Source organism: Pelmatolapia mariae, linkage group LG1 (assembly GCF_036321145.2).
Source record: "Pelmatolapia mariae isolate MD_Pm_ZW linkage group LG1, Pm_UMD_F_2, whole genome shotgun sequence".
In the NCBI taxonomy this organism is placed as follows: Eukaryota; Metazoa; Chordata; class Actinopteri; order Cichliformes; family Cichlidae; genus Pelmatolapia; species Pelmatolapia mariae.
Genome location: NC_086227.1, coordinates 797,345 through 823,409, shown reverse-complemented (window position 1 = coordinate 823,409; position 26,065 = coordinate 797,345). Strand labels below are relative to the sequence as shown.

At 42.5% G+C, this 26,065-nt stretch overlaps 1 protein-coding gene across 1 annotated transcript in view; it reads left to right on the top strand.

Annotated features, from left to right (window-relative positions):
* adamtsl5 (ADAMTS like 5) overlaps positions 1–25,981 on the top strand; it is a 63,932-nt gene extending 37,951 nt beyond the window's left edge. Inside the window, exons 3-13 of the mRNA XM_063469503.1 lie at positions 1,328–1,500; positions 1,922–1,982; positions 2,417–2,522; positions 3,742–3,869; positions 6,173–6,296; positions 9,007–9,093; positions 9,679–9,842; positions 17,955–18,153; positions 21,073–21,183; positions 22,244–22,315; positions 22,398–25,981. Coding sequence (XP_063325573.1) covers positions 1,328–1,500; positions 1,922–1,982; positions 2,417–2,522; positions 3,742–3,869; positions 6,173–6,296; positions 9,007–9,093; positions 9,679–9,842; positions 17,955–18,153; positions 21,073–21,183; positions 22,244–22,315; positions 22,398–22,717 — 1,545 coding nt within the window. The 3' untranslated portion in view covers positions 22,718–25,981. The remainder of the gene's footprint in view (positions 1–1,327; positions 1,501–1,921; positions 1,983–2,416; positions 2,523–3,741; positions 3,870–6,172; positions 6,297–9,006; positions 9,094–9,678; positions 9,843–17,954; positions 18,154–21,072; positions 21,184–22,243; positions 22,316–22,397) is intronic.
* Positions 25,982–26,065: the final 84 nt, after the last annotated feature.

Genomic DNA, 26,065 nt, shown 5'->3' with positions numbered 1-26,065 from the left:
TGAAGTCATTTTTCTTCAGCTTGTCTCTGTCAGTGCACATGCTGCCTCTTTTGGATTCATTTCAAATGTAATCTTCAGTGTTGTTTAAATATTGTAGATATGAATCAGTTTATATACATGTAACCAACTTTCCGTCTGAGATGTTTTGTGTACTTGCTGTCTGTGACTTCAGCCGTCCATGACAGCGAGTCTGCTGCAGCTGTTGCATGTGTGTAAAGAGTTAAACGTGTGTGTGCAGTATGAGAAACCGGTGGGAACGCTGCCAGTTTCAGTCCTCCTCCTGGGCAGAAACTGTGGAATGTGTTTGAGGAGCAGCACTGAGGTTTCTCTAATCACTTTTATTGTTCCGCTGATCCTGATCCACCAGGCTCACAAGGTTGACTGTTGTTCTTCGTACGTCTGCTCTTTAAATAGATTTATCTGGCTCCAGGATTTTCCCTCCCACCAATGATATTTCATCATTCTCTGCTTTCTCCCTTACGCACGACACAAACGACTGGGAGTTGCTGACAGTGGCCAGTTGCCACCTAACAGCTTTGAACATGCAGGACATGAGTGCAGAGTGATGCTGCAGAGCAGAGCACAGTAACAACAGAGCAGGGAGTCGTGTTGTTTCTGCACTTTCAATCTCTCAGTAAGAACTTAAACATGCGTGACTGCAGAGTGGCAGTTGTTCAAAGAAAGATCATATTAAAAAAACATAACACAGTAGCACATGGATCAAGATGATTATGAGCCAGTCACAGAGGAATAAAAATAGGATGGAAACCTGTGTGTGGCTAGGAAAGTCAGTGTTCAACCTCTGGGCACCAACAGTTTCTGATAATAAATATTCATTGACACTGACGTTTGCATAAACGCTCAGACTAAGACTACATGTGTAAATGGAGCATTTTTAGAATGAAAGAAGCATGTCATGGAAGAAAATAGCACACGAAGCTCTAAACAGCCAATGCATAGATAAAGAATGCCTGTGCCTGTAGATTAGTGCCACAACTATAGTTAAACTTCTTTGCAGATACTGTGAACTAAAGAACAATCTCTGGTTATAACCGCAGATTTAAAAATACACAGGTGCAACATGTGTTACTGCAGCACTAGCATCTGTTACTGTGACTCTTGTGACCTAAATAACTGCAGAGAGATATGATAGAAACCTGATGCTTCCAATACAAGTACTCCATCTACATTTGATAAAAGGTTTCAGCGCGTACACTCATTTGGTGTCTACCTGGTCTTCTCCCAGTGTCCTGCTCTCATGTTTGTGTTACCTGTTCTTAAAGTTGTCTTTGTAATTCTCTCTTTCTGTTTTATGCTTTTTTTCCAGCCCTCTTGGATTTCGGCGTGGGGTCCTAACAGCGACGATTCATCGGTGCGTCCAGCTCGCACACGGAGGCAGCTGCACTTCAGAAATGAGTGGGCGACATGGAGCGGCTGGTCTGTGTGCTCACGCACCTGTGGGGGTGGAGCATCTGTGAGGTCACGCACCTGCATCACAAGGTTAGCACGGGAGAAAATACGGACAGTTTTCCAAATTTTATGCGACGACGTTTCAGTCAGACTTCAGAATTTGAGTAAAAAATCTTTTTTTTTCATAGAGATTTTTGAAGGGATATGAAAATCCCTCATTTCAAAACAGATTTGAAATGAGTTTTAGAAATATGTATGCCTAATGTGTTTCTAACTTGACTCACTGATGTTGATCTGGGTACCATCAGTCAAGCTTTTAGTGACTGCAGCGTAAAGTTCACGTCCACAGACATATCAAATATATTCATAATCCAATTTTACTTCATTACAGTTTGACCCAAATATTTAATTCATTTCTCGAGTTTGCAGCAGTCTGCACACTGCATCGTTTGTGTGTTTCCTACTGTTCCCTTACCTAATCCTATACATCTCTTTTATTTCTGTGTCCCAGGAACCCAGTGGGTGGACCATGTGCAGGAGATCCCAGACAGTACAAGATCTGCAACACCAAGGTCCTTTCAACAAAAAGGCTTTTGGTCTTTATTTAAAAAAAACCCACACATTTTATGCAAACACTGTAGAGCAATGGCTAATGTTTGCTCGTGAAGGAATGTCCAGGGTATAACGATCAGCGACTTTCAGGGTGTGATCTGGAATTTCACTGACAGATTAACCTGTGTCTGCACCACGGCGGCGGTCCTGCCACTGTTTGCGCTTCATGATAAAGCAATAATGTGTCTCTGTATGCAGAGTAATTGTTACAATGTAGCAATCAAAACGGTTTCACTGAGAGTTCAAAATCAGGTAGGTTTCCTTCGATGTGAAGCCTTTTTTTCCCATTTGTTAATGTGCACTTAGTTAAAGCCATATCGTATGGCACGGTCGTAACAAAGGTTAATCCTCGAGGACATCAGTGTGTTGATGCTGGTTGTCTGTGTGTGTGCAGGACTGTCCCCCTGGCTCGGAGGATTTCCGAGAGATGCAGTGTGCTGCCTTTAATGACAGGCCGCTGGTGGCTGGCAACTCCTTCAGATGGACCACCTTTCATGGAGGTCAGTGAGATGATTCACCCTCTTCCTACTTAAGGCTTCTTCAGTATATGTTGTTGTTGTTGTGCAGTGAAGAGATCAGTTTTGGATGCAACTAGTCCCACGTGGCTTGTTACAGAGTCACCATATGAATGCTGAGACAGATGGCTCATTTATGCAATGTGTGGTTTTTATATATGTATGAAAATTTTCTAAGCCCACAGTTTACTTTCTGCAGGCATCATTTAATCACCAGATCGAAGAAAAAGGTTTTCTTTCAAAAGATGCTTCCTTGAAAGCCAGCAAACGTTGCTATTCGATCTACAGGCCTCTGAGGAGAAGAGCGATATCTAGCATGGAGATCGATTAGAATTGAAAGAGAGACTTTTTTCTATGTTGTCGTCAGAACCACATTTTTAATACTAGAAAACACAAACAACCCTGCACACCAATAAAGCAATTCCTGGGCACTCGTGGCTTTTAGACCAGATATATTTGAAATACAGTTTTTCTACTACTTGTGGGCATCGTGATGGGACAGATGGCACCACACTAACACTTACCATAAGCCGCCTGCTCGGTCCTAACACTGAATTTAAACCACGACTGTAAAATGGTTTACTGTAAGGGGACTCATCATTTGGGAAGTCAGTTTCCCACAGTTTGACTGTGTCAATAGATTTATGTTCCCTTCTTCGTTAATCATACATAACAAACCACAAATCTTCAATAAAACCCATCAAACAAGTTAGTGCATATCAAAAATCCACAGTAAGCTGAAAAGTCTATCCTAATGTGTCTTTTGGGCTTTATCTGTGTAGAATATAACAAACTACAGCAAGATGTCTGGAGATGAATTTAAAAAGTGTTCCCCAATAACATTCAGAGCCTCGATGAGCATGCTGATGTGTCCATATAAAACAGCACTATATCTGTTTTCCAGTGACTCAGATGTGTAGCTCGTGGATGTGCAGAGACTGTGTTTTTTAAGGCCCATGCAGACTGTAGCAGTCGGCAGCTGTACGCAGCTGTAGTTTGTGTGTTTGTGGCAGCCGTGTAGTTGCACGTCCTGCTGTGGCCTACTGGAAGTTAAATCCCAGGACTTTGTTGCTCCTCTCTGCTCGTTCAGTTTGCTCTCTTTCTCCATGTTCTGGTTGTTTTTGCTGTTCGGTCACCTCCCCGCTGTCTCTTTGCTTTCCCATAATATTATAATGAGCCACTGACTGAATATCTTCCCTGCCAGGCTCTAACCCCTGTGAACTCAGCTGCTTGGCCTTGGGTCACAACTTCTACTACAACTTTGGCCGAGTGCTCGACGGCACAGCCTGCGACAAGGACTCAGGAGCAGTGTGTGTGAACGGACGCTGCCTGGTGAGTGGTACCCGGTCTGTGTGTGTGTCAGTGTTTCCTATGTTTACCGCATAGAAGATTTAAAGCAGGCCTATTATGGATTTCCTTGTTTTCTGTCATAAACAATGCCAGATGCTTATGTTGAACATGGCCGAGGATTCAGATACGAAGGTCAGTCTGTTTCAGGTAGTTTTTCCTGCTCTTGGGTCAGTATGATGTCACGGAGGGGGGATATTCCTAATATGGGCACTTGATTTTCACACCTGTGACTGCAGATGTCACGTCCAGTCTATACCAGGAATGCAAAAATCAGGATATTTTCTCACCGCGCTATAGTCTAAAAGTTAAACTATATATATTTACATGTTTTAAAGTCATGATAATATGATTTTATATGTGGATGCTTTGTGCCAAATTGAGAGTTACAGTTAATTTTTGTTCCTTTTCTACTAAAAACCAGATAATTTCACTTTTCTATCAAATAAATATTATATGAAGAGAGTTACGCGTCCATTCAGTCATCTGAGGTGCTCCGGCACTCAGTCACATGTCTATGGAAAAAATGAACAGGAGCTGTACTTCTGGAAACAGAGACATCCTTAAAAACTCATCCAAGCTTTCAAATGATGGCGATGTCAAAAGAAAACTGGCCCGAGTCTCTTGTTCCTTCAGCTCCACTCTGTTGAGGTATAAGTGATGTTGACCAGTCTGACTGGAGCTCTCTGGAGAAGTGAACTCCATGCTGTGCGTTTGGACCACAGTTCTCTCATCAGTGTAGACTGCAGCCTTCAATTAGCATTATGGCTCTGCTGAGCTCTCCACAATCCCACATCTAGCCTGTCCCCTTCTCACCTCTCCTACCCTCACACGGATGGGGACTGGGTAGGAAACAAACGCGTGTCTCGTGGGTCCTGGAGCTCGTGCGCTGTCGGGACACGCATACATAACACTCAGCAGACACATCTGCTGCAAGGGAGGACGCTCACTGCTGAAGCTATTTTTACACAGCCCACAAAGGATTAATTTGTGTCTGTGTTTACATATGCTGCATGTGCATACGTGTGTGTTTGTGTGTGTGCATGCTCACATGTTGCGTGTGGTGCATATAAGAGGATTTATGGGCCACAGACTTGTGCTGGCCTAGGTCAGCGCAGCCCTGGGCCTGAAACAAGAAGCAGATGCAGCCTGCAGCTCGTGGAGTCCTGCAGGTAACAAACTGAGTTCAGGCAGGTGAACACATTAACACAGGGCCGTGTGTGTGCAGTGTATGTGTAGATACTCCTTCACAGCTAAAACTGCAGTGTTTTTTTGATGTACACCACACAAAATTATCTAAACTCTTTTCAGTTTAAGAAATTATTTAATTCTGCAATTACGAGCTATGTTTTAGCTGTTCCCTGGCCACAGCAGGCAGCACCACATGTTTGATTTGGTATGTTTTTTACCCTGGATGCCCTCCTGATCCAACCCCAAAGTGGATTTATTGTCTCTGGCTGGAATGGAGAGTCCATCAGGATTGGCTGGTTTGTTTTAGCCTGCCTCAAGTGGCCACTTAAGAAACTGCAGATTTTGATACTTGATTAGTTTTGACTTTAAGAAAAAGGATAGTTTTCTCTTCAGCTGTGGAGGTTACCAGTGGGAAAGCTGTCGTCCTTTGGATGACATAAATGATTAAATTACTGATCCTGATTTTTCATTTTCTGTTGAACGACTAATCAGTGAACTAACCGTATCAGTTCTAGACTGTAGAAGAGCTGCTCAGCAACAACTTCAACCATTCAGTTTATCCATCTGCTTTCATGCCTAAATGTCACAGCATCCATGTCTTCTTCTGTGCAAACAGATCATGTGTTTTTGATTAAATAGGTTCCCCAGATTATTGATCTCTAGTGTGGGAACCTCTTTGATTGGGTTGCAAAGCAGAACTGGAGACCACAGAAGAGCGCAGCCACTGTCGTCTTTGTAGCAACAGATTCTCCACACACCATAAAACATCCTGCTTGTCTTCGCTGCTCTTTACTCTGGCATTCACAGAGACGACTCCAACCCACTCTGCCCTGTTGAGGCCCTGGGGTACAGTTTTTCCACAAAGTAAATGTTTGTAAGAGCAAGCAAATGACAGAGAGAAGCAAATACGAGAAAGAAAGGAAGAGCGAAGAGAGCCGAGGCCCGGCAGTAGCTGGAGGTGACTACATGGCAAAGAAAAGGCCAAAAGAAAGGTTACAAGCTTCTCAGCAGAAAATGCACGCTGTTAGGAAAAACAGGAGCGACATTAAGTCAAAGCAAACTGTCCTTCTCAAAGTGTTTGTCTGTGTTTATCACAGAAACCTGGCTGTGACTTCATCTTAGGCTCAAAGCAGCAGGTGGATGCCTGCATGGTGTGTGGCGGACACAACGCCACCTGCCTGCACCACAAGAGTGTGTACCAGAGCAACAGTCTGGAGGCAGGTAGGAAACACACACACACACACACACACACACACACACACACACACACACACACACACACACACACACACACACACACACAGTAATAAGGAATGAAATGCCAACACAGCGTGGGGATATTTCCAGTCCCCCCTTTGTGTTTTCCTACCCAAATGCTATTAGTCATTCAAGCTCAGGGAACTGTTCCCTGATGAAGTGAACATTAACCATGGCAACACGTTTACCAAATAAAAGCAGTTGGCTGCCTTCCAGGAGGAATCGAGCTAACAACAGCTACAAAATTACAGTTGATTGAGGAAAGAGGAGGAAGAACACAAAGTTCTTTGGGCCATTCTGGCTCAGTGCCACCACAACATGTTCTACCTTCATCAGCACTTGTACTCGAGAGGATGATGTGGGGTCTGACTGCATGCTGGGAAGAGGTTTTCAGAAGCTTGTCTGCCTGTATGCTCTATCTGAAAAGAGAAATAACAGGTTAGAAAACACAAGTATTCACTACTTAAACCAGGCCAGCGAACAAACTGTTTCTAACTCAGTTTACTTTGAAATACACAATTTAATCACATCAAAATGTTTTTCAATTATTAAACAGAGCAAAAACAAAGCAGCAGGCAGAGTTTCTCACTTGGACACATGTTCTTCAAGTTCATCTCCAGCCTCTTGACTTCACCCTGCATCTATGTGCTATGTTCCCCCGTATACTGCAGACAAACCCCACACACTGTGTAGCAGTATTATACTGCATTGTTTGCCCTGTTTAATTTAATTAAGAATTCAAATGTTAACATAAGTCATCAGCTGGTGAGCAAACCATGCAATAGTCTGTGTATACAGAGGTCAAGACTTCATAGACTTCATATTATTGGTATTCAACCTAAATTCTTTTTGCAAAAACACCAGTTGCCATCTAGTGGCCTTGCACGTTTAAGGCACTTTGGCTACATTTTGATGTGATTTTTGATTTTTGAACACGACAGCTTTTGGAATTTTTTTGGTTGCTTTATCTTCAGAATAGTTACTTTTTAACTCATGTGAGTTTGGAGGTTTGTTTAGGGGGGCATTCCTATTCGACTGGGAGTGTTCATCCAATGAGTGGAAACCTCAACATAATACAGAGGTTTCATGTTATTCTCAAACATTCATGGTCTGAGAATAATAGATGGAAATAAACAAAAAATAAACACCAGATTCTGGGGAATTAAACCTAATTACAAAGTGCCTAACACCTCAAGCGTGTCACTTTGGCTCTGTAACAGTGGTTCTCTCTCACAGCTCATTGTGTAGGCAGACCAGAGGTGATAGATGAAGTCCTAGCCCATAATGGCTCAGATTGAGAAAGAAGAACACGGCTGATAAAGGCTGCTTTGTTTGGGTGACTCAGCAGCCTCGAAGGGCTCTTTTTCCTTTCCTTCACCAGTGGAGGGAGGGCCGATGGGGCAGCACGAAACGGTTCTTTCCAAGCTCTAAATGCACAAGACCCCGAGCCCATCGCTGATCACATGCCTGCCACTTTGACATTTCAAAATGCTATATCATCATAAAGCCCTGCAGGTTCACCTCGAGAATAGTTTTTCTCCGAAACTGGTGAAAAGAAAAACCAGAGTGAGACACTCTTTATACGTCATGATAAATGAGCTTCATGCTGTTGGTGCTTTGCGCTCGGGGACACACCTGAGACTTTTTCTATTTCTTGAAGTATCAGTCTGTAAGGAATGGTTGGGATTTTAGAGTCCATATTTCTTTTTCTTTGTGCTTATTTAGGTTTAATATTACTGACATTACAGATCCCGTTTGTCTTATAATGACACGTTACAAACCACAGCCTGCAAGTGTACAGCAAGCTCTTTTAAAAGCTATAATCATGTGATTAATAATTCAGGTTTTCTGTGAGTCACTGATTACAGAGCACTTACTGACTGCTCAGTTACACAAAGGTAGACCCTGAGTATCAGGTGCACAGTACAGTCTGAATGCTTCTAAATATCTATTATGTTTGAAAAATGACTGAATGTATCAAACTAGGATAATAGTACAGTCAATCGTCTAGAGATGTGCAAGTTTATATCCTTTCAAATAACATTCAGTAATGCATAGCAGGTTTTTGGTATCCACCATGTGACCATTCAGAGTTAGGATAGCATCCACAGCATTTTGTGGAATTTTCACATACATAAATGAGAAAAAAGTTTTAAATGATAGAAAAACATTAAGATGTTTAAAAAATGTTTAAACTTTGTGACTGCTTGTTTAGCATGGCAAGCAGTCACAAATGGTAAATGGACTGATTCTAATAAAGTGGCAGTCTAGTAATCTGGTGTTGGTGATTTAGCTTTTAATAAAAGAGTTTAAACAAGTAACTGAAGGGTTGATTTCTGTCAGGAGGCTGGTCTGGTCTTGTAAGATGACTTGAACGTGAAGATGCTTTAACATTACAGACACATCCTTTTTTTGGACCGTATATATAAGTAAACACTTCAACCTGCAGACTGAACCATAACTCTCTCTGCAATCCCAGAGTGGGATTATTGTTTAACCAACAAACGCTTCTTTTAGATGATTTCTAGGATTTTCTTGTTTCCTGGCTTCCTGTTACTTTGTATCCAAGCTTGCTGTTGGTGTTGTATTTGTGTAGTTGATTGGAAAAAAATGGCCTTTTCTGAATGTGGTGGAAGAAATCAAATTAAAACCAAGCTTTTACTCTCTCTGTCAGGCGGGCCTTTTGGATACAGTGAAGTGGCCATGATCCCTGCTGGAGCGACTCACATCCGAGTCACTGATAACAGCAGGAATTATCTTGGTAAGATTCTGTCTACAGAGCCGCTTTTTCTCCCTGTCTCTCTCTTTTACACACACCAGGCCTGCTGTGCGTTTGACTTTCAGCTTAATTGCATGGCAGTCTCTTTGCATCACTGTTTCATAGCTGCAGTGTAAATCAGTTTTATAATTCAGGTCTACACATGCCGTTGCTTCCTCTCCCTGGAGACAGCGGGCTCGACGGTCCCATTTGGTTTCTGGACCCTCTGAACATTTCCCAGGCAGCAAAATAACCAAGGGCATCTATTCTCATCACAGTTTATGAGACCAAAATAAAACAGGCCCTGAAACAGAGCGTGCTGTTGTCTTTAAAGAGACCCTCATAAAGGCTTTATTTGACCACTTGGTTAAGACAGGTGAAGGTACTTGTTTCCATCCATGTCATGGAAAATCTCTCCCCTCCAGGAGTCACTGCTGCCATATATAGTCAGGCGCCATATTTCTGCTTCTGGCATCCGGCCTTTGCCTCAACTTCTCCCACTGATAAGGAAACATAACTGTTTCCTTTGATGTCGAGAGACATGCCAGTCTTTCCTTCATTCTCATCACCTGTTCTTCCCTTGCACAGCCCTGCAGAATGGACGCTCCCAGTTTTTGATTAATGGAAACTGGAAGATCAGTGTTCCAGGCGAGTACAGTGTAGCAGGGACTAAGCTGGTTTATCGGCGCTCAGCAGACACCTGGGAAAGCTTTGAGGTGCCAGGACCCACCCAGGAAGACCTTCATCTAATGGTGAGAATATCTGAAGACGCTGGAACAGGACAAATATATATAATTCATTGTGGTAATGTACAGAACCAAAATTAGAAAAAAGGTTGTCTCTGTCCAAATATTTATATATATTTTATAAATCAATTACATGCCTGTTTTGGCACTGAAGACTTTAAAGGTAAAGGTACCATAATGGCTGATGTAGCTCAGAGCCAACCGGTCATCAGTCCCAGTTGGTAACTGTTGAGGATTAAACCACATAAAGCATCTGGGCAGCAGTTTGACCAGACTGTTTCAATTTTTATTAAATGCATGTGCATTTCCAAATATATGGAAGACTTCTATAATTAAAGCACTTCCCAAAAGCCCTTAGTGACTTTCATCTAGGTGCTTTAACTTTTGACTTGTCCTGGCTAAATATGTGGCACAAGTGGTTAGTGAACATCTTACCTCAGCTGTAGTGGATCAGTTGGATCCTTGCAGTTTGTATATAAACCACAAAGGGGCACAGAAGATGCAACATGATTCTATTTAATACAGCTGCATGTCACTTACAGTAAAAAGATGCTATTTGTCAATCTGACTTTAATACAACAACAACAACAACTCCAAGACGGATTCGATGGATTAGAATTTGAACATATTTCCAGGTGAGGGCTGAGGAAGGAGATTGGAATTCTAACTGATAATCCATTATTAGTTGATGTTTAATGTTCACAAAATGGGAATTACACAATCTCCAAAGGTTGATTTTGTTCATCTGGACGTTTTCAGTGGGAGAAACGTTTCGTCATCATCCAGGTGACGTCTTCAGTCTCAGCTGACTGCAGGTTTCAATCTTATAAACAGGACATTTGCATAATGACTGAAACCAGCCCACTGAAGGAACAATGGGCTGTGAGGTCAGTTCCTTAATCTTAATTATGCAAATTCTCATGACCATTGATCAACAACCACTGACCAAAGCCCACTGATCAATGGCCATGAGTACCATTCACAGAGAGTTGGGGAATGGCTGCAATCACAGCATTGTAAGATGGTGACAGATGGACCCTTAGGCCCCCTCCTCGATTCAGAGATGGTCTTTCCCTTTTCACGTAAATGGCCTCCTTGACTCCGCCCTCAAACCAGCGTTCCTCCCTGTCCAGGATGTGTACATCCTCATCCTTGAAAGAGTGTCCACTGTCAGCAGCTCACTGCTGAGTGACATTTCAGACACTGAGATTCATCCTATAGCTGTCAGCGATCATGCTCCTGTATCTTTAACACTAATGCAGAAGAATAATACCACACCAAGTAAAAACTGGAGATTTAATACATCGCTGCTCAAAGATGAAGAGTTTATCAAATACTTTAAAAAAGAATGGATTTCATATTTAGACTTTAATGACATTCCTGGAACATCAGCATCTGTCCTCTGGGAAGCAGGGAAAGCCGTGATGAGAGGTAAAATAATCTCTTTCTCATCACATAAGAAGAAAGAAGAAAACAAAAATATTCAAGAACTAGAAAAAAACATCAAATCCTTAGAAAAAGCCTATGTATCACACCAAGATCAAGAAATATTAAACAAAATATGCAAAACAAAACTAGAATTAAATGAAATTATTAATAAAAAGACTAAATTCTTAGTACAAAGACTTCGCCTGCAAAATTATGAACACGGTAACAAATCCGGACAATTTCTAGCTAACCAGTTAAAAATCAATAAAGAAAAAAGAACTATATGTGCTGTTAAAGATTTATCTGGGAACACAATATATGATCTTAAAAAAATAAACAAAATTTTTAGGGATTTCTATGAAACTTTATATACACCACAAATAAACCCATCTAAAAATGAAATTGATCAGTTTTTGGACAACATAACTCTTCCAAAATTATTAGACACCCAAGCAATGGCACTGGATTCGCCACTGACGCCAGATGAACTCCAGGAAGCCCTGATAAGTATGCCCAATAATAAGGCTCCAGGTCCAGACGGCTTTCCTGCAGAATTCTACAAAGAATTCTGGACGATTCTGGCACCAGTTTTTCACAGAATGTTGCAGGAAATCAAGGAAAATGGTAGACTACCACCAAATATGAACTCTGCAAATATCAGTCTCTTACTAAAACCAGGCAAAGACCCTGTATTTGCCTCAAGCTATCGTCCAATATCCCTTATTAATGTAGACCTTAAAATAATCTGCAAAGCTCTCTCAAAGAGACTAGAGAAAATAACCCCCCTTTTAATTCATCCTGACCAAACTGGTTTCATAAAAGGTAGGCACTCATCAACAAATACACGTAGATTACTTAATTTAACAGACTACTCATACAGCAAAAACATTGAAACCATAATGTTGTCTCTTGATGCAGAAAAAGCGTTTGATAGAGTTAACTGGAAATTTCTATTTGCAACTTTACACAAATTTGGGTTTGGATCCTCTTTCATAAACTGGTTAAAAATATTATATAATTCCCCAACAGCTTGTGTCAGAACAAATGACCAGACATCCTCCAGCTTCTGTCTCCTGAGGGGCACCAGGCAGGGATGCCCACTCTCCCCTTCACTGTTTGCAATTTTTATTGAGCCATTAGCAGCAGCAATTAGACAGGCTACAACAATTAAGGGCATAAAATGTAAGAATGTAGAACATAAAATCAGCCTTTATGTGGATGATGTGTTACTTTTTCTCCAAAACTCAAACCAATATCTCTGGGGTGATTGAACTGATAAACTCTTTCTCAAGAGTCTCAGATTATTCAATTAACTGGTCAAAATCTACAGTTCTTCCGATTAATTGCTCCTTCCATAATTCTTCTCCTACCCCACTGCAATCTGGAAATATAAAATATTTAGGTATTAATGTCTCTCCTAAGCTTTCAGAATTAACTAACTTAAACCACATCCCGCTTTTAAAGACAGTAGAAAGCGATCTGGCTAGATGGAAATCTTTACCCATATCACTCATGGGAAGGGTCGCCGCTATAAAAATGATGGTCTTGCCAAAAATAAACTATTTGTTTTCAATGATCCCAAATAAGCCATCACAAGATTGGTTCAGATCTCTAGACTCATGTATTTCTAAATTCCTTTGGAAAGACAAACCCCCACGTATCAGCTTAAAAACATTACAAAGGACCAAGGATAAAGGAGGATTAGATCTGCCTAACTTTAATCACTATTTTTTAGCCAACAGGCTTCAGTTCATCTCAGGATGGCTAAAACACACCTTCTTAGATGAACCCTGGCTAGATGTAGAACAGGCATATAATAATCTAGAGATTTCAGACCTACCATTTATCAGCTCCAACATCAAAAGACATGAATGCTTTAAAAGCATCAACATCAGCTCTTCTCTGACAGCATGGTGGGAGTTTCTAAAAATGACAGAGTCCTCATTAATCCCATGCAAACGTACACCTATCTGGAATAACCCTGACATATTACAAAACAATAATATGATTAATTTTCCAGAATGGAGTTGTAAAGGAATTAAATACTTAGAACATATATTAGAGGGAACAGAATTTATTCCATTTGACAGACTAGTTACACAATATGGGATCAACAAGAAAAGATTTTTAGAATATCAACAAATTAAATCCATAGTAAAAAAAGAAATTTTACCTCAGTCAAGCTGAATTACAAACACCACCAAGCGCGGTACACTTTCTTACTCTTAAATCCCCCAAATTATTATCTAAAATATACAGAACACTTTCTAAAATAGATGAATCAATATCCCTTCCTATTGCAAAGTGGGAAGCAGATTTATCAGTAAGCTTAGACCAAAACTTCTGGTCTCAGGTTTGCTTAAAAACCTTTAAATTGATTAAAAATCCCAGTCTGCAATTAATACAATACAAAATACTACATAGAGTGCACTATACTGGTCATCGGATGTTCAAGATGGGCTTTACATCTTCCAACAACTGCTCACACTGTCAAGGCAATACACCAGACAATTACATCCACGCTCTTTGGTTCTGTCCACCAGTGCAGAAGTTTTGGCGCGAGATATGTGAAGACTTATCAAAGTGTCTGAAATGTAACATTCCAGCCTCCCCTTTAGTGTGTTTGTTGGGAAAATTGGATGATGTCACTACAGAAACTAATACAGTCCACATGGTTTTCACTGCCCTATGCATTGCCAAGAAAATGGTCCTCCTTAACTGGAAAAATAAAAATAATCTTAATTCTAATCAATATAAAAACCATCTAATAGATCACATTAGTCTTGATACAGCCTCTGCCACCACATTAGATCAATCCCTCTGGGCTCCTTTGATCGGCTTCATCACCTAGCGGGGGTGGGGGGTCATGGTTTGGTCCTGCCTTCGCTATTGTGGTTGATGTGGAGGTTGGGACGGGCTTAGGGCGCCTGGAGAACCCCTAGAGACGTTATCCCTGGAGGGCTCAACCCGGGGGGTTGTGGTCATAACCTGGTTAGTGGCTCTGGTCGCTCTTAGAGGGTGTTCTCCTCGTGGCTGCGTGCAGCGGGGCTGGGGGATGGTCTGTGCTGGCGGACGTAGGTTACTGGCCTGGTAGCCTGGCTGCCCCTGAGTGGATCCGGGGCAGGCGGGGGGGCTTGGGGTTCGGGGGTGCTTCGTCTCCGTGATGGGGCTCTGGCTGGGCCTTGGGGGCTTCGGTCCTCGTCGGTGTGTCACCGAGGTTGTGGGCGGGTGGGTGCACGGGGGCTCAGCCCTGGCGCAGGGGGCCTCTGGTGCATCGGCCTAACTGGGGGGCTCTTCAACTGACAGGGAGGTTGTTCCATCCTTGCAGAAGTCCACTCTGCAGGTGGGGGAGAGACATAGGAGAGGTGGAGAATAAACCTAACCTGGGTGTCTGTTGTCTTGTGTAGTCTGGAGATGATTGAATGTTAGGGTGGGTACAGTTTCCTCTGCGGTGGGGTAGGGTGGGCTGCCCCGGGTCCTGTGGGGCTTGGCGGTGCTGCTGCCGTAGGCCCCGGTCTGGATGGGCCTGGGCTCCCTTGCCTTGGTGGGTACCAGAGGACGGGGGTGCCTACTGGGGTCAGCGGGGTGTGTCACCAGGGTGCAGGGGAGGCATTCCCCCCCTCTGTCCCCTTCTGGCCACCTGTGCCTCAATTTTATTCCACAACTTAGACATCCACATTATTCACACTCTCATAACACACACATATATATAGGGCCTTGAGGGTGACCACGTTAACGGCGTCCAGTGGACGGTCTGTGTATTCAACCCTACCTCTGGCGCCGGTGCCCACCTCTCAATTTTAAATCCATGTAGACATTGAGGGTTCTCGGGAGGGGCCGTGCTAACACCTGCTGCTCTCTGGCAGCAGCACCATGCCCTCCCTTGTTTTAAATGCACTTTAGAACAACACGCAGCAACACTACACATGAGCGGGAGGAGGGAAGTATGGGGTCTTCACACACCCCCGTTCTCTACTAGCCATCGGGGCAGGGGGCTGGGAGGAGGTGTTGGCTGTCCGATTGGCCTCCCTGCTGCTGCGGAGCCTGGGGCGGTCTGCTTGCCTCCACCCCGGGGGAAAGGGTCACATCTCTTGGGTCTGGGTGCCGTTTCCCCCTCTGGGGGTGAGGGTACCTGGACCCGGGGTATAGAGTATGTTTGGGGAGTATGATTGTGTGTACATGTCCATGTATGTCTATCCCTACGTTGGGTGAGTGCTGAGTGTTTGTATATGTGTGCATGAGGGTGGGAATGCATGTTTGTGTCTGTGTGTGCCTGTTTGTCTGTGTCTATATGTCAGGTCGGGTCTTAGACTCCACCTCCCTGGGAACACCCAGGCCCTCCAAAGTGTGGAGGCCTATCTCCCCTCACCACACTCCCTGCCGGTAACTGATGCCCTCAGGGGTCGGTGCGTTGGTGGTTCTTGGTGTCCGGGGCTGGGCGCTCAGGTATGTACCAGCTCACTCCCGGTGGCTACTTGGCGGGGCCTGGTGCCTGTCGCTCGGTCAGGCCTCTTCCGGGGCAAAGGGGGCCCTCGGGCCTCCGGCCTCTGGGCCTGCAACTCGGTTCACTCTGGCACAGCTGGCTGCCGGCAGAGCTGGCGGGCTCGCCAGTGCAGCCCCTTCTGGCTTCTGCTCCGTGGCTACTGGGTGACCCCTCGTCTGGGGATCTCATCAGCCCTTCCCAGGAGGGTGGCACGGATGCCCCTCCGGTGGTACTCCTTGGGCTCTCGCACTCTGGGGCCTCTGGATGTCTGGAGCCTGGATCTTCTCCATGCCTGCTTCATGCCCTGGGGGACGGGGCTATGGCCCCCCACACCCTCTAGCAGACCGTTACATGGAGAAACATTTTGAATACAAGCGCGCTGATCCACACAGGTGTGCACACGGGTGTTCACTGTTCATAGACATAAACTACACCTTTCTTAGCTGCTACTTCAAAGCACATTGTGCGCTGTCTGTCCTGCGTGCTGCACAACAACATTCAATATTTAGTATTTACTGCTGTTTACACTTAGCTAGATTAATGCGATGGTGTTGTGTTTAGTATGCTGCTCTGTTTTTTTTGCTTGTTTTCTCTTCTTTTTCTCTCAACAGGTGATCCAGGAGATTATATTTTTCTTCTTCTTTCTCTTTTTAAGTGCCCTTTCTCACTGTCCCTCTTCCCCTCTGTTTTTCTTTTCCTTCATCTTTCTTTCTCCCTTTCCTATCCCCCAGTCATGTCTGTCCCATCTGTAACAACTGAAAATAAAATAAATAATAACAACAAAGTTTGATCAAATGGACCAATACGGCAATGCCATGATGATCCATTTGGCAAAATAAATCCATTGGGTATCCTTGTTGGTCTTCAGACAACAATTCTGACGGCTAAAGAACCAAATGGGACAGACAAAAAAAAAAAAAAAAAAAAAAGAAAAGAAAGAGTGTCCACTGGCCTGTAGGTGTAAATAGACTGCAGAGTCCTGGCCTGACGAGGTAGCTCTTCTGTGTTGTGCCATCCGCTTTGGGTGAGGTTGTTTGGTTTCCCCGATGTATAAATCCTGGCAATCCTCCAACAGCGTACACTATGTTACTCTGTTTGTGTCGGAGGACCTGATCCTTGTGTCATCAGGACGCTACAACACAGAGCGAACACCATCCCCACTGACACAGCGGCCAGGGAGGCAGAAGGACATCAAGAAGGCCCTGAGTAAATGTGGTTATCCCAGCTGGACTTTTGTCAAAGCTGGAAAGGCTCCTAAAGAAAGCTCCAGCCGATCCAGGAGAGAAGGACAACCGCTGCCCAAGCGAAAACCTGTAGTGATCCCATATGTGTCAGGAGTATCAGAGCAGTTGAGACGCATTTTTTCTAAACACCGGGTCTCTGTGGCTTTTAAACCCCAAAACACGCTGCGCCAAAAACTGGTCCACCCCAAGGATCTGGTCCCCCGACACAAACAGGGTAACATAGTGACGCTGTTAAGTGCCAGGATTTATACATCAGGAAACGTGAAAAGGGAAAGACCATCTCTGAATCGAGGAGGGGGCCTAAGGGTACATCTGTCACCATCTTACAATGCTGTGATTGCAGCCATTCCCCAACTCTCTGTGAATGGTACTCATGGCCATTGATCAGTGGTTGTTGATCAATGGTCATGAGAATTTGCATAATTATGATTAAGGAACTGACCTCCCAGCCCATTGTTCCTTCAGTGGGCTGGTTTCAGTCATTATGCAAATGTACTGTTTATAAGATTGAAACCTGCAGTCAGCTGAGACTGAAGACGTCACCTGGATGATGACGAAACATTTCTCCCACTGAAAATGTCCTGACGAACAAAATCAACCTTTGGAGATTTACTTACCTGGATGATTGAGCATGCATCAAGACGGTGAATTACACAGGCCCGATGACAGGTACTTCAATTTCTGGTCAGTCTGTGGGAGTCAATAGTAGCTTCAAGTATCTGGGCACATGTACTGATAACAAGATGACTAACAACAAAATAGAAACGAGAACGAGGAAGCTAGTCAAAGACTTTTTCTTGGAGTTCGCCCAAACGTTTTGGAAAGAGTATATGTCAGCTCGGTGAAAGAATCACGTTACTGCAGATAGAAATAAAAATCTTCCTTTGGCTCTAATGGTCCTGACTGATCGCTTGCTATTTTTCTTTTTCTCCATGCCACTCTGAACTGTTCACTTGTGTGCAGGTTCTGGCAACAGACAGAAACCCAGGGATTGAGTACGAGTATTGGCTCCCACCAGACCAGTATGCTCTCTACCACGGGAGGAGGAGCCCACTGCGACAGGCTCACCATACTGCCAGCTACCTACCCTGGAGTCAGCCCACTGCTTCAGCCACAACCACCACTACCAGGGCTCCACAAAACACCCCCCGACCTCACTGGTGTAAGGCCCATCTACTCTCTTTAATTCCCATGAAACAGATTCATACATTAAACCATTAGTTTAGTAAGTCAGTAAACTGTAAGTCAGTCATCCTCTCCAACAACCTCATGTTACTTAAAGCTCAGTTCAAGTTGAGAAGAAATTTTAGGCTGCCTTTAAAAACACACAAGTACCGCATTAAAGAAATTTCTGCCAGTCATTTCTGTAAGGGGAGAAACTCATGAAAGAGTGTGCCATCAGCAACACTGAGACCATCTGCCCTGTACTGAAGATACTTACATGAACACAGTGTTTTTATTGTTTCTTTAATGATAACAGCTAAATGGACTTTGTGCTATCTTTCCAAAGTTATAAATGCTGCCTTCTGTGGTGTTGTTACCAGAACCAGACAGATTCATTGTGTCATTCCACAAATACCTACAACACACTGTTGTAGACCGTTGGTCTTTGGTTGTCACTTTAACTGAATGCTAGCTATGATGCAAAGCAGCGTTTTCTCATCACCAAGTATTGTACATACATGTACGGCACTCACAAGTGTTCTCTGTTCACTTTACATTACTGGGCAACGAGCAGTCATCAGTGAAATCCAGGTTACAAAATGAAAACTAAGGCTTTGGTCCTGTGCAGTCTCTGCAGTAATAGCACGAAACATTTACATTAGTTTATACTCAGTTTACATGGATCACCATCAGACTCTTTGTGATCTGTGTGACGGATGGATTCAGCTCATCTACAAAAAAAATGTAAATTCAATTGTATTTATGCAGCGCCAAATCACAACAACAGTCGCCTCAAGGCGCTTTATATTGTAAGGTAGACCCTACAATAATACATACAGAGAAAAACCCAACAATCATATGACCCCCTATGAGCAAGCACTTTGGCGACAGTGGGAAGGAAAAACTCCCTTTTAACAGGAAGAAACCTCCGGCAGAACCAGGCTCAGGAAGGGGCGGGGCCATCTGCTGTGATTGGTTGGGATGAGAGAAGGAAAACAGGATAAAGACATGCTGTGGAAGAGAGACAGATTAATAACAAGTGTGCCATTAACAGCCATTTAAGAGCTGTATCTCTACAGATGCAAGTGCTCACTTTAAACTGCAGATACAGAATGTGTGTAAAAATACAGAAAAAAGTTATAATTTCTTCTAATCACCAGCAGGGGATGAAAAACAAGTTTGATTCTGCACAAATCTGAGGCTGAAGATGCCTGTTTTGCTACATTCCTCTGTTTTCTCAGGAATTATGATGTGTTTATGGTCTCAGGTGCTCGTTTGAAGTCAGACTATAACATGTTGTTCATGTTCTTTGTCCTTCTGAGACACAGCCTATTCATTCATGCCCTCTGCAGTGGACACGCAAGTCACAAAAAAACACAACTGAAACAATAGATGCTCTTCACTGACTTTATAAATTGATAAAGCAACACTAATGATGCTAAATTAACAAACAAACTTGTGGTAATGCTGAAAATAGCAGACTGCTGACCACTCTGCAAAGCACTTGAAAATGCAGAAAGTATTTCTGAGTAACCTAATGAATATTTAATAAATTACTGTGGACATATTTATGCATCTTGAATCAGCAGCATGGGATGAAACTAACTCAGAAATATTGGCTGAGTGACTCCTTTCAGAGATAAATATAAAGCCAAGATTAGCTTATGAGTGCATTTTATTGTCTGACAGAGGAAGTTGTCAGACGAGTGGCAGCAAACCTAAAGGCGTGCACACGTGCACACAGCACCCTTACAGAAGTTCTAATTCAGCTGAATAAGTGAAAACACTTGCAGTGGATGAAGGGCTGAGAAGAATCCATGTTCAGGTCCCATTTGATTTTAAAATAGTTGATCTGCAGGCTGGCCTGGTTGCTGCTGAGAAACACAGCTGTTGTAAGTTTCATGATGAGCCTGCAGTACACATGTGCTCAATCTCTCCTTAAATATTCACATGGGAATCTGCACTGAGCCCGAGGAGCCATGCCTTCTTGTCAGACTCCATCCAACACTGCAATAAATCTAAGTCGCCTCTCTGGAAACATTTTCCAGGAGGTGAATTTCTGCCAAAAGCAGAACTCATATCATTGGCAGAAATAGTATTTTGATAGTTTATTAGATAAAAACGGGACTCTTCAGGTCGTGATGATACATAATTAAGTCAGAATGATTTTTTTTTTTTTTTTGCTGCTGCAAAACAAACTGTATGAGGCAGGTTTTTTATATATTTTAGCTTTTACAATACCAGGTTTAGTTTTAGATATGTAATGTGAAGTTGAATAACTGAGACACATCGTGGGTTTTTAAGCTGCTCTGTCATTTCTTTTTTTTATCATTATCTCTTTTATTGAGAAAGCAATTGAACATAACAGTAGTATGGCTTTTTACACTGTCTTTGCTTTCACATTTTTTAACTTACAATAGGCGAAAAAAAGATGCTGCTCTGTCATTTCATTAATATATTCAAATAATGTTTCCTGTTGTGTTATATAATGAAAAACACTGTTAACTGATATGCTGTAATATCAGTGCATGTGTATATACTGCCTGCCTGTTGATCATTATCCAAAATGAAATGAACAACAGCAAACATTTAAGCCACAACACGACATTTTATTAAGTTTTGTTGCCTAAACTTAATAAAATAAAAAATGAAAGCAACGAAATATAAGTAATAATCAAAAATAGGTTAAAAAAAAGTGGCTCAACCTTGACTATAGACTGTATATAAAAGATGAAAATAGCCACCGTGACATCACTGACCAGTTTTAGACTCAGACCAGTTTTTGGTCTCTTCCATGTTTTTGCTTTGGAGCCCAAAGTGATCGTGGTTGCAATACATAGAGAAACAAGCAATTGTAAGACGCCCAAGGATTTGAAAAATCATGCTGATATTAGTGTGTTGATTTTGTCTCTTCTAGTTTTACAGCCAGTGAAGCCACCACACCACCAGCGTCCCCACCAGCCCATCCTGCCTCGTCTGGAGCGGGACGAGAACCGTAGAAATTTCCTTCCTCAGCCTTCACCTGAAAGTATGTTCAAACAACCCATCACATCACTCAACAAGCTAAAACTGCTATTTTTAAAAATTCATGTACCCTATAAATTAGATCAGTCCCAAATATGTGACAAGGCCAAATGCCACATAAACTCCAAGCTAGAGTAATAAAAAAACAGCTTGAAGCACAAGAATAACAAGAGGTCTTGTGTATTTTGCTAAGACCCCACAGAGCCGTGATCTCAACAATCAGTCTGACATTAAGAGGAAAAAGAACTCGATACCTTTCAGTATATGCAACACTTGATAACTGCACAGCAGAAGTGTGGCTAACGTCCTTGAGAAGAATATCATTGCAGAGAGAATCTGTAGACTGCAGCTGTTTTTGGTTATGGTTCCATCTTTGGGGTCAAAGTTTTTGGCATCAGTCATTGTGACCAGTCCTAGTTTTGGCACTGGAACCACATTCACAGAGGAACTGTGGCAAGTTCTCTGAGTTACTGAGAACAACCTACTTGCCAAGTACCTTTAAAAAGAAACGTGATAGTACCACCTTTAGTGTTGACGTACCTTCAGTGTGGCTCTCATCCAAGCCTGTGTGTGATGACCCACTCCATCCTTCCCTCCTTTTGGCTTTGAGTGGCAGGTCACATCTGTTGGCATGGGGCTCCTGTGCCTGTGCACTATCAGGCACAACTCAGAGCTCAGTTGTGTTTCTTACCCCCGAGAAAACTGCACGCACCTTTTTCACCCATTTACACGAATGATTGTACTAACCACACACGATGGTTAGTTTAGCTTCTCTTCTTGTGTCTTTCATTTAAAATAAACAGTCTATTAATAAGTATTTGTGTACGTCTCCCATTTTGTCTTGCGGCCCAGTTTTTGGCAAGTGGGGGTTCATCCGGGATGAATTTATTACAATGGGCATTTTTGGCTGTCACAAAAAGATCACTATCTTCTAAATGGCAGAAACATGAATTAAAGACTAATTAATGTTTTTCATCTAATTCCATTGGCTGTATTTCTATGAGACATATTTTTATTTATGTCTGCACTTGTCTGAATTAATTTGCGGTTGCCATATCCTTCAGGGCATTGTGGCAAATGCCAGCGGGTTAAAGGTCGACGAGAACGCCAGAGACAGTATTGCCAGAAGGACTTTGGTAAGACTACATATTCTATTTTTGCTGTTTTTAGTGGCTTGTTACCACATACAGCTGTATTAGTATCGCTATTTTATTTTAGTTTTCCGGGCAAGAGTCCTTTTGAAGCTGCAACGAGGTGAGGAAACTCGTTACGATGTCCAGATCATCCACACCTACCGGAACCGGTTCCGCCTGGAGCACCGGGAGTTCCTGTGGGTCCCTAATGTGTGCGACTGCCCTAACCTGGAAGTAGGGAAACAGTATATCTTTATGGCACGACGTCACATTAATTATGAGCGCACATTAAACCGAATTCTGCTTGAAGAGGAGAGCTACGTGGTGCCATACAGACCCAGAGAGGATGAACTGCTATGGCCGCTTGAAAGGCTCTGCAGCAACAGAGGACCCAAACAGAACTGAGGGGATGAGCGTTGTCGCACGCTTTACTCAAATATAACATTTCTGGACCTTTAAACCAACATCAGATTCCTTGTGATGCATGTATTCCAGAAATACTGAGAGTCCACGATTATTTAAAAGCCTGACCAGCTTACTGTACAATTTAGAGCACTTTAGGTGACGCTTGTGCCACCTTTAAAAACACCAAAGAGAAGAACAGACTGAAATGGCCTTTTTATTGTGGCTGTTTCCCACAACCATCATATATTTTTATATTATATTTGTTTTTGTGTAAAAGAAGAATCCACTTTGAATAATTTTCTCCTTTTTCTCTTTAGTATTTCTGAAAAAATGCCTAAAAACCAGAATTTTGTCTGACGGGAAGCACATGGCGATAGCTGTGGTTTCAAAATAACTTCTGATCCTATCAAAGTCTGTGGGAGAATGGCTCAGTCACCTATTTTGGGTTGTTCTGAATATATGTTTTGATCTGTTTTGTAAATCTTGGTCATACTATTTTCAAATAGCATATGTGATATGAAACCTCCAGCTTATTGGCTAGCGAGATGTCATCAAGGGTTGATCGACAGCACCAAAACAATCGAGACAGCAAGTTAGATTACAGATATCCGAGGATATTGGTGGTGACGAGGTTTTAAAAAATTAGAGCCGTCATTAAATATTACACTACATGATCAAATAAAGACACTTCATTATGAGAAAGGGGACAGAATGCTGGGTTTCCAACAATCGCGTTTTCAGATTCTAATCCTGGGATGTTAATGAGAACGATCTCACCTGGAATAAGGTATACTGTGTGCCAAACTCAGCTCTGTGGAGCAGCTGCTGCTCACCTGCTTTAGACTAGTCATAGTGCGAGAGGCGGGGCACACCCGGACAGGTCGCCAGTCTGTCGCAGGGCTGAGAAGCGGGGTACCATAATAACAAGCCATAATTAGTGAACATGAGTGGACCGATATCAGCTGAACAACTGAAGGTTGTTCACCAGTGCATTATTGAGGCACTGCAAATTATTTAATCCCAACAATGGGGCTGTTTCATTGTCTGTTTTTCTTTTTTGAAATAATTTATCTGAATTTCAGGCGTGGGACCACACCTCATACACTTCCCCCCTGGTCCCATGGTTGTATGGTTTTCTTGCACATTTCCTTTCATTTTCACGCTCGCCAACTCACACAATCATTCTCAGTTCTCAACTATCAATAGTACCTGGGGATCTGCTTGGCCCAGAAGCTCCTGCCAGTTCTCCCTGAGGCCTTCCCCAGTCCACAGACTCAGGTCTAGATCCGAGGCCTTCCCCAGTCCACAGACTCAGGTCTAGATCCGAGGCCTTCCCCAGTCCACAGACTCAGGTCTAGATCCGAGGCCTTCCCCAGTCCACAGACTCAGGTCTAGATCCGAGGCCTTCCCCAGTCCACAGACTCAGGTCTAGATCCGAGGCCTTCCCCAGTCCACAGACTCAGGTCTAGATCTGAGGCCTTCCCCAGTCCACAGACTCAGGTCTAGATCCGAGGCCTTCCCCAGTCCACAGACTCAGGTCTAGATCTGAGGCCTTCCCCAGTCCACAGACTCAGGTCTAGATCCGAGGCCTTTCCCAGTCCACAGACTCAGGTCTAGATCTGAGGCCTTCCCCAGTCCACAGACTCAGGTCTAGATCTGAGGCCTTCCCCAGTCCACAGACTCAGGTCTAGAGCTATCTTTATTCCATCTGCCACTCTCTTTCAAGAAACACTGTCCATCTAATCAAGGATGTGGTTCTTGCAGCATTAATTTGATGTGATAGTTTGTGATTCACAAGTTAATCAGAGTGTTGAACGTCCACAGCGTAATTCATTTCTGATTTTTCCAACATGGAGGTTTGGAAGTCTTTAAGAAGATCGACAGACTGGCTACCTGTCCAGAGTAAAAGTATTTCCAGTTCTTCTCACTGCGTAGTTCTTTCTCAGACAATAGACCAGAATATAATGCAGACACTAACTTCACTACTCAAACTGTGGCGTGACCTGTCCTTACACTACAGCTGAATCAGACAATGGGAAAAACCTGAAACAGCAGTCACGACAGACTGAATTAGATGCTTTATCTTTGACTGGTGATATCTAATAACAGATTGTTTCACAGTGTTCATGTATGAAAAATAAGCTTTAATCATAACTCAATGTTTTTGTGTCAGCTGTGTAATGTCTTTCATAACGTTGCTTATTTGCTGTATTCATTTGTTAGAGTATGTTAAATCAGGTCTGGCCTTTGATACTTACAGAAAATAAATATACAGTATTTTATTGTGTGGCGCTGATTAGCTACAAATGTATTACAATATAACTGATTATAACTGTTTTAAGAAGCCTTGTAATGAGTTAAATGGTTGAACTCTGCTTATTGTGTTGTGGATTTAAAATATCATATTTGCTTTTGAACCTAATATACTGTATGTATATGTGTCAAAGAGACTCTTTGTCTTTATAATGTGCGTGTGTATTCAAAGACCAACCAATGTAAAATAACAAACGAGAAAAAATTAACATCTGTAAGAAAACTGTATTTACCAAAACCATTTACATCTACACCAAAGGAAGCACTAAACAGTGGCTAATACAACTTTATACACACACACACACACACATATATATATATATATATATATATATATATATATATATATTGTTTTTTTTTACTAAGCCTGGTTCCTGCTCATTAACTGTATGTGAGTCATCACAGACACTTGGCTCAGTTTCCCTTCATTTGAACAGGGACTATTGGAAACCAGTCCTAGGCTTCATATACTTACATCAACGAGACCTTTTGTGGGATGGAGCGGGGCTATGTTAGATGCACAACATATTTCAAACTCGCTCTTGCAGACATGATTACATCATTTGAAGGCATGAGACGGGAAGCTTCTATCCCTTCTGCATTTTTAATACTTTTTAAGCACTCCTGGATTTATTTTTTTAAGTTTTTAAAATTGCTTCACAATTTGCAAAAATAAATGTAAACAATAAATAAACGTATCTGGATAATTATAGTGAAATACAGAAGTGAATTATGTCATTTTAACACGTCCTCAGTTAATCGTTAAAAAAATCATGTAATTCTACTTAGCTGCCTCTCAATTGTTCTAGTAAACTTTGTCTCAGAGTATTTAAAGATCAAAATCTGATGAAACAATGCAGACGTGATCTTTTTCAGAATTTAATTTAACACATGAACAAATCTTTCTTTGGGTTTGTGTGGGAAACAAGAATCAAGAGCTGCTGCATCAAACAGAAGTGGGAAGCTATGAATGAATTAAAAGAATAAACTGATGTTGTTTGTACATTTTCTGGTTTCGTTAGCGCTACATGAAAT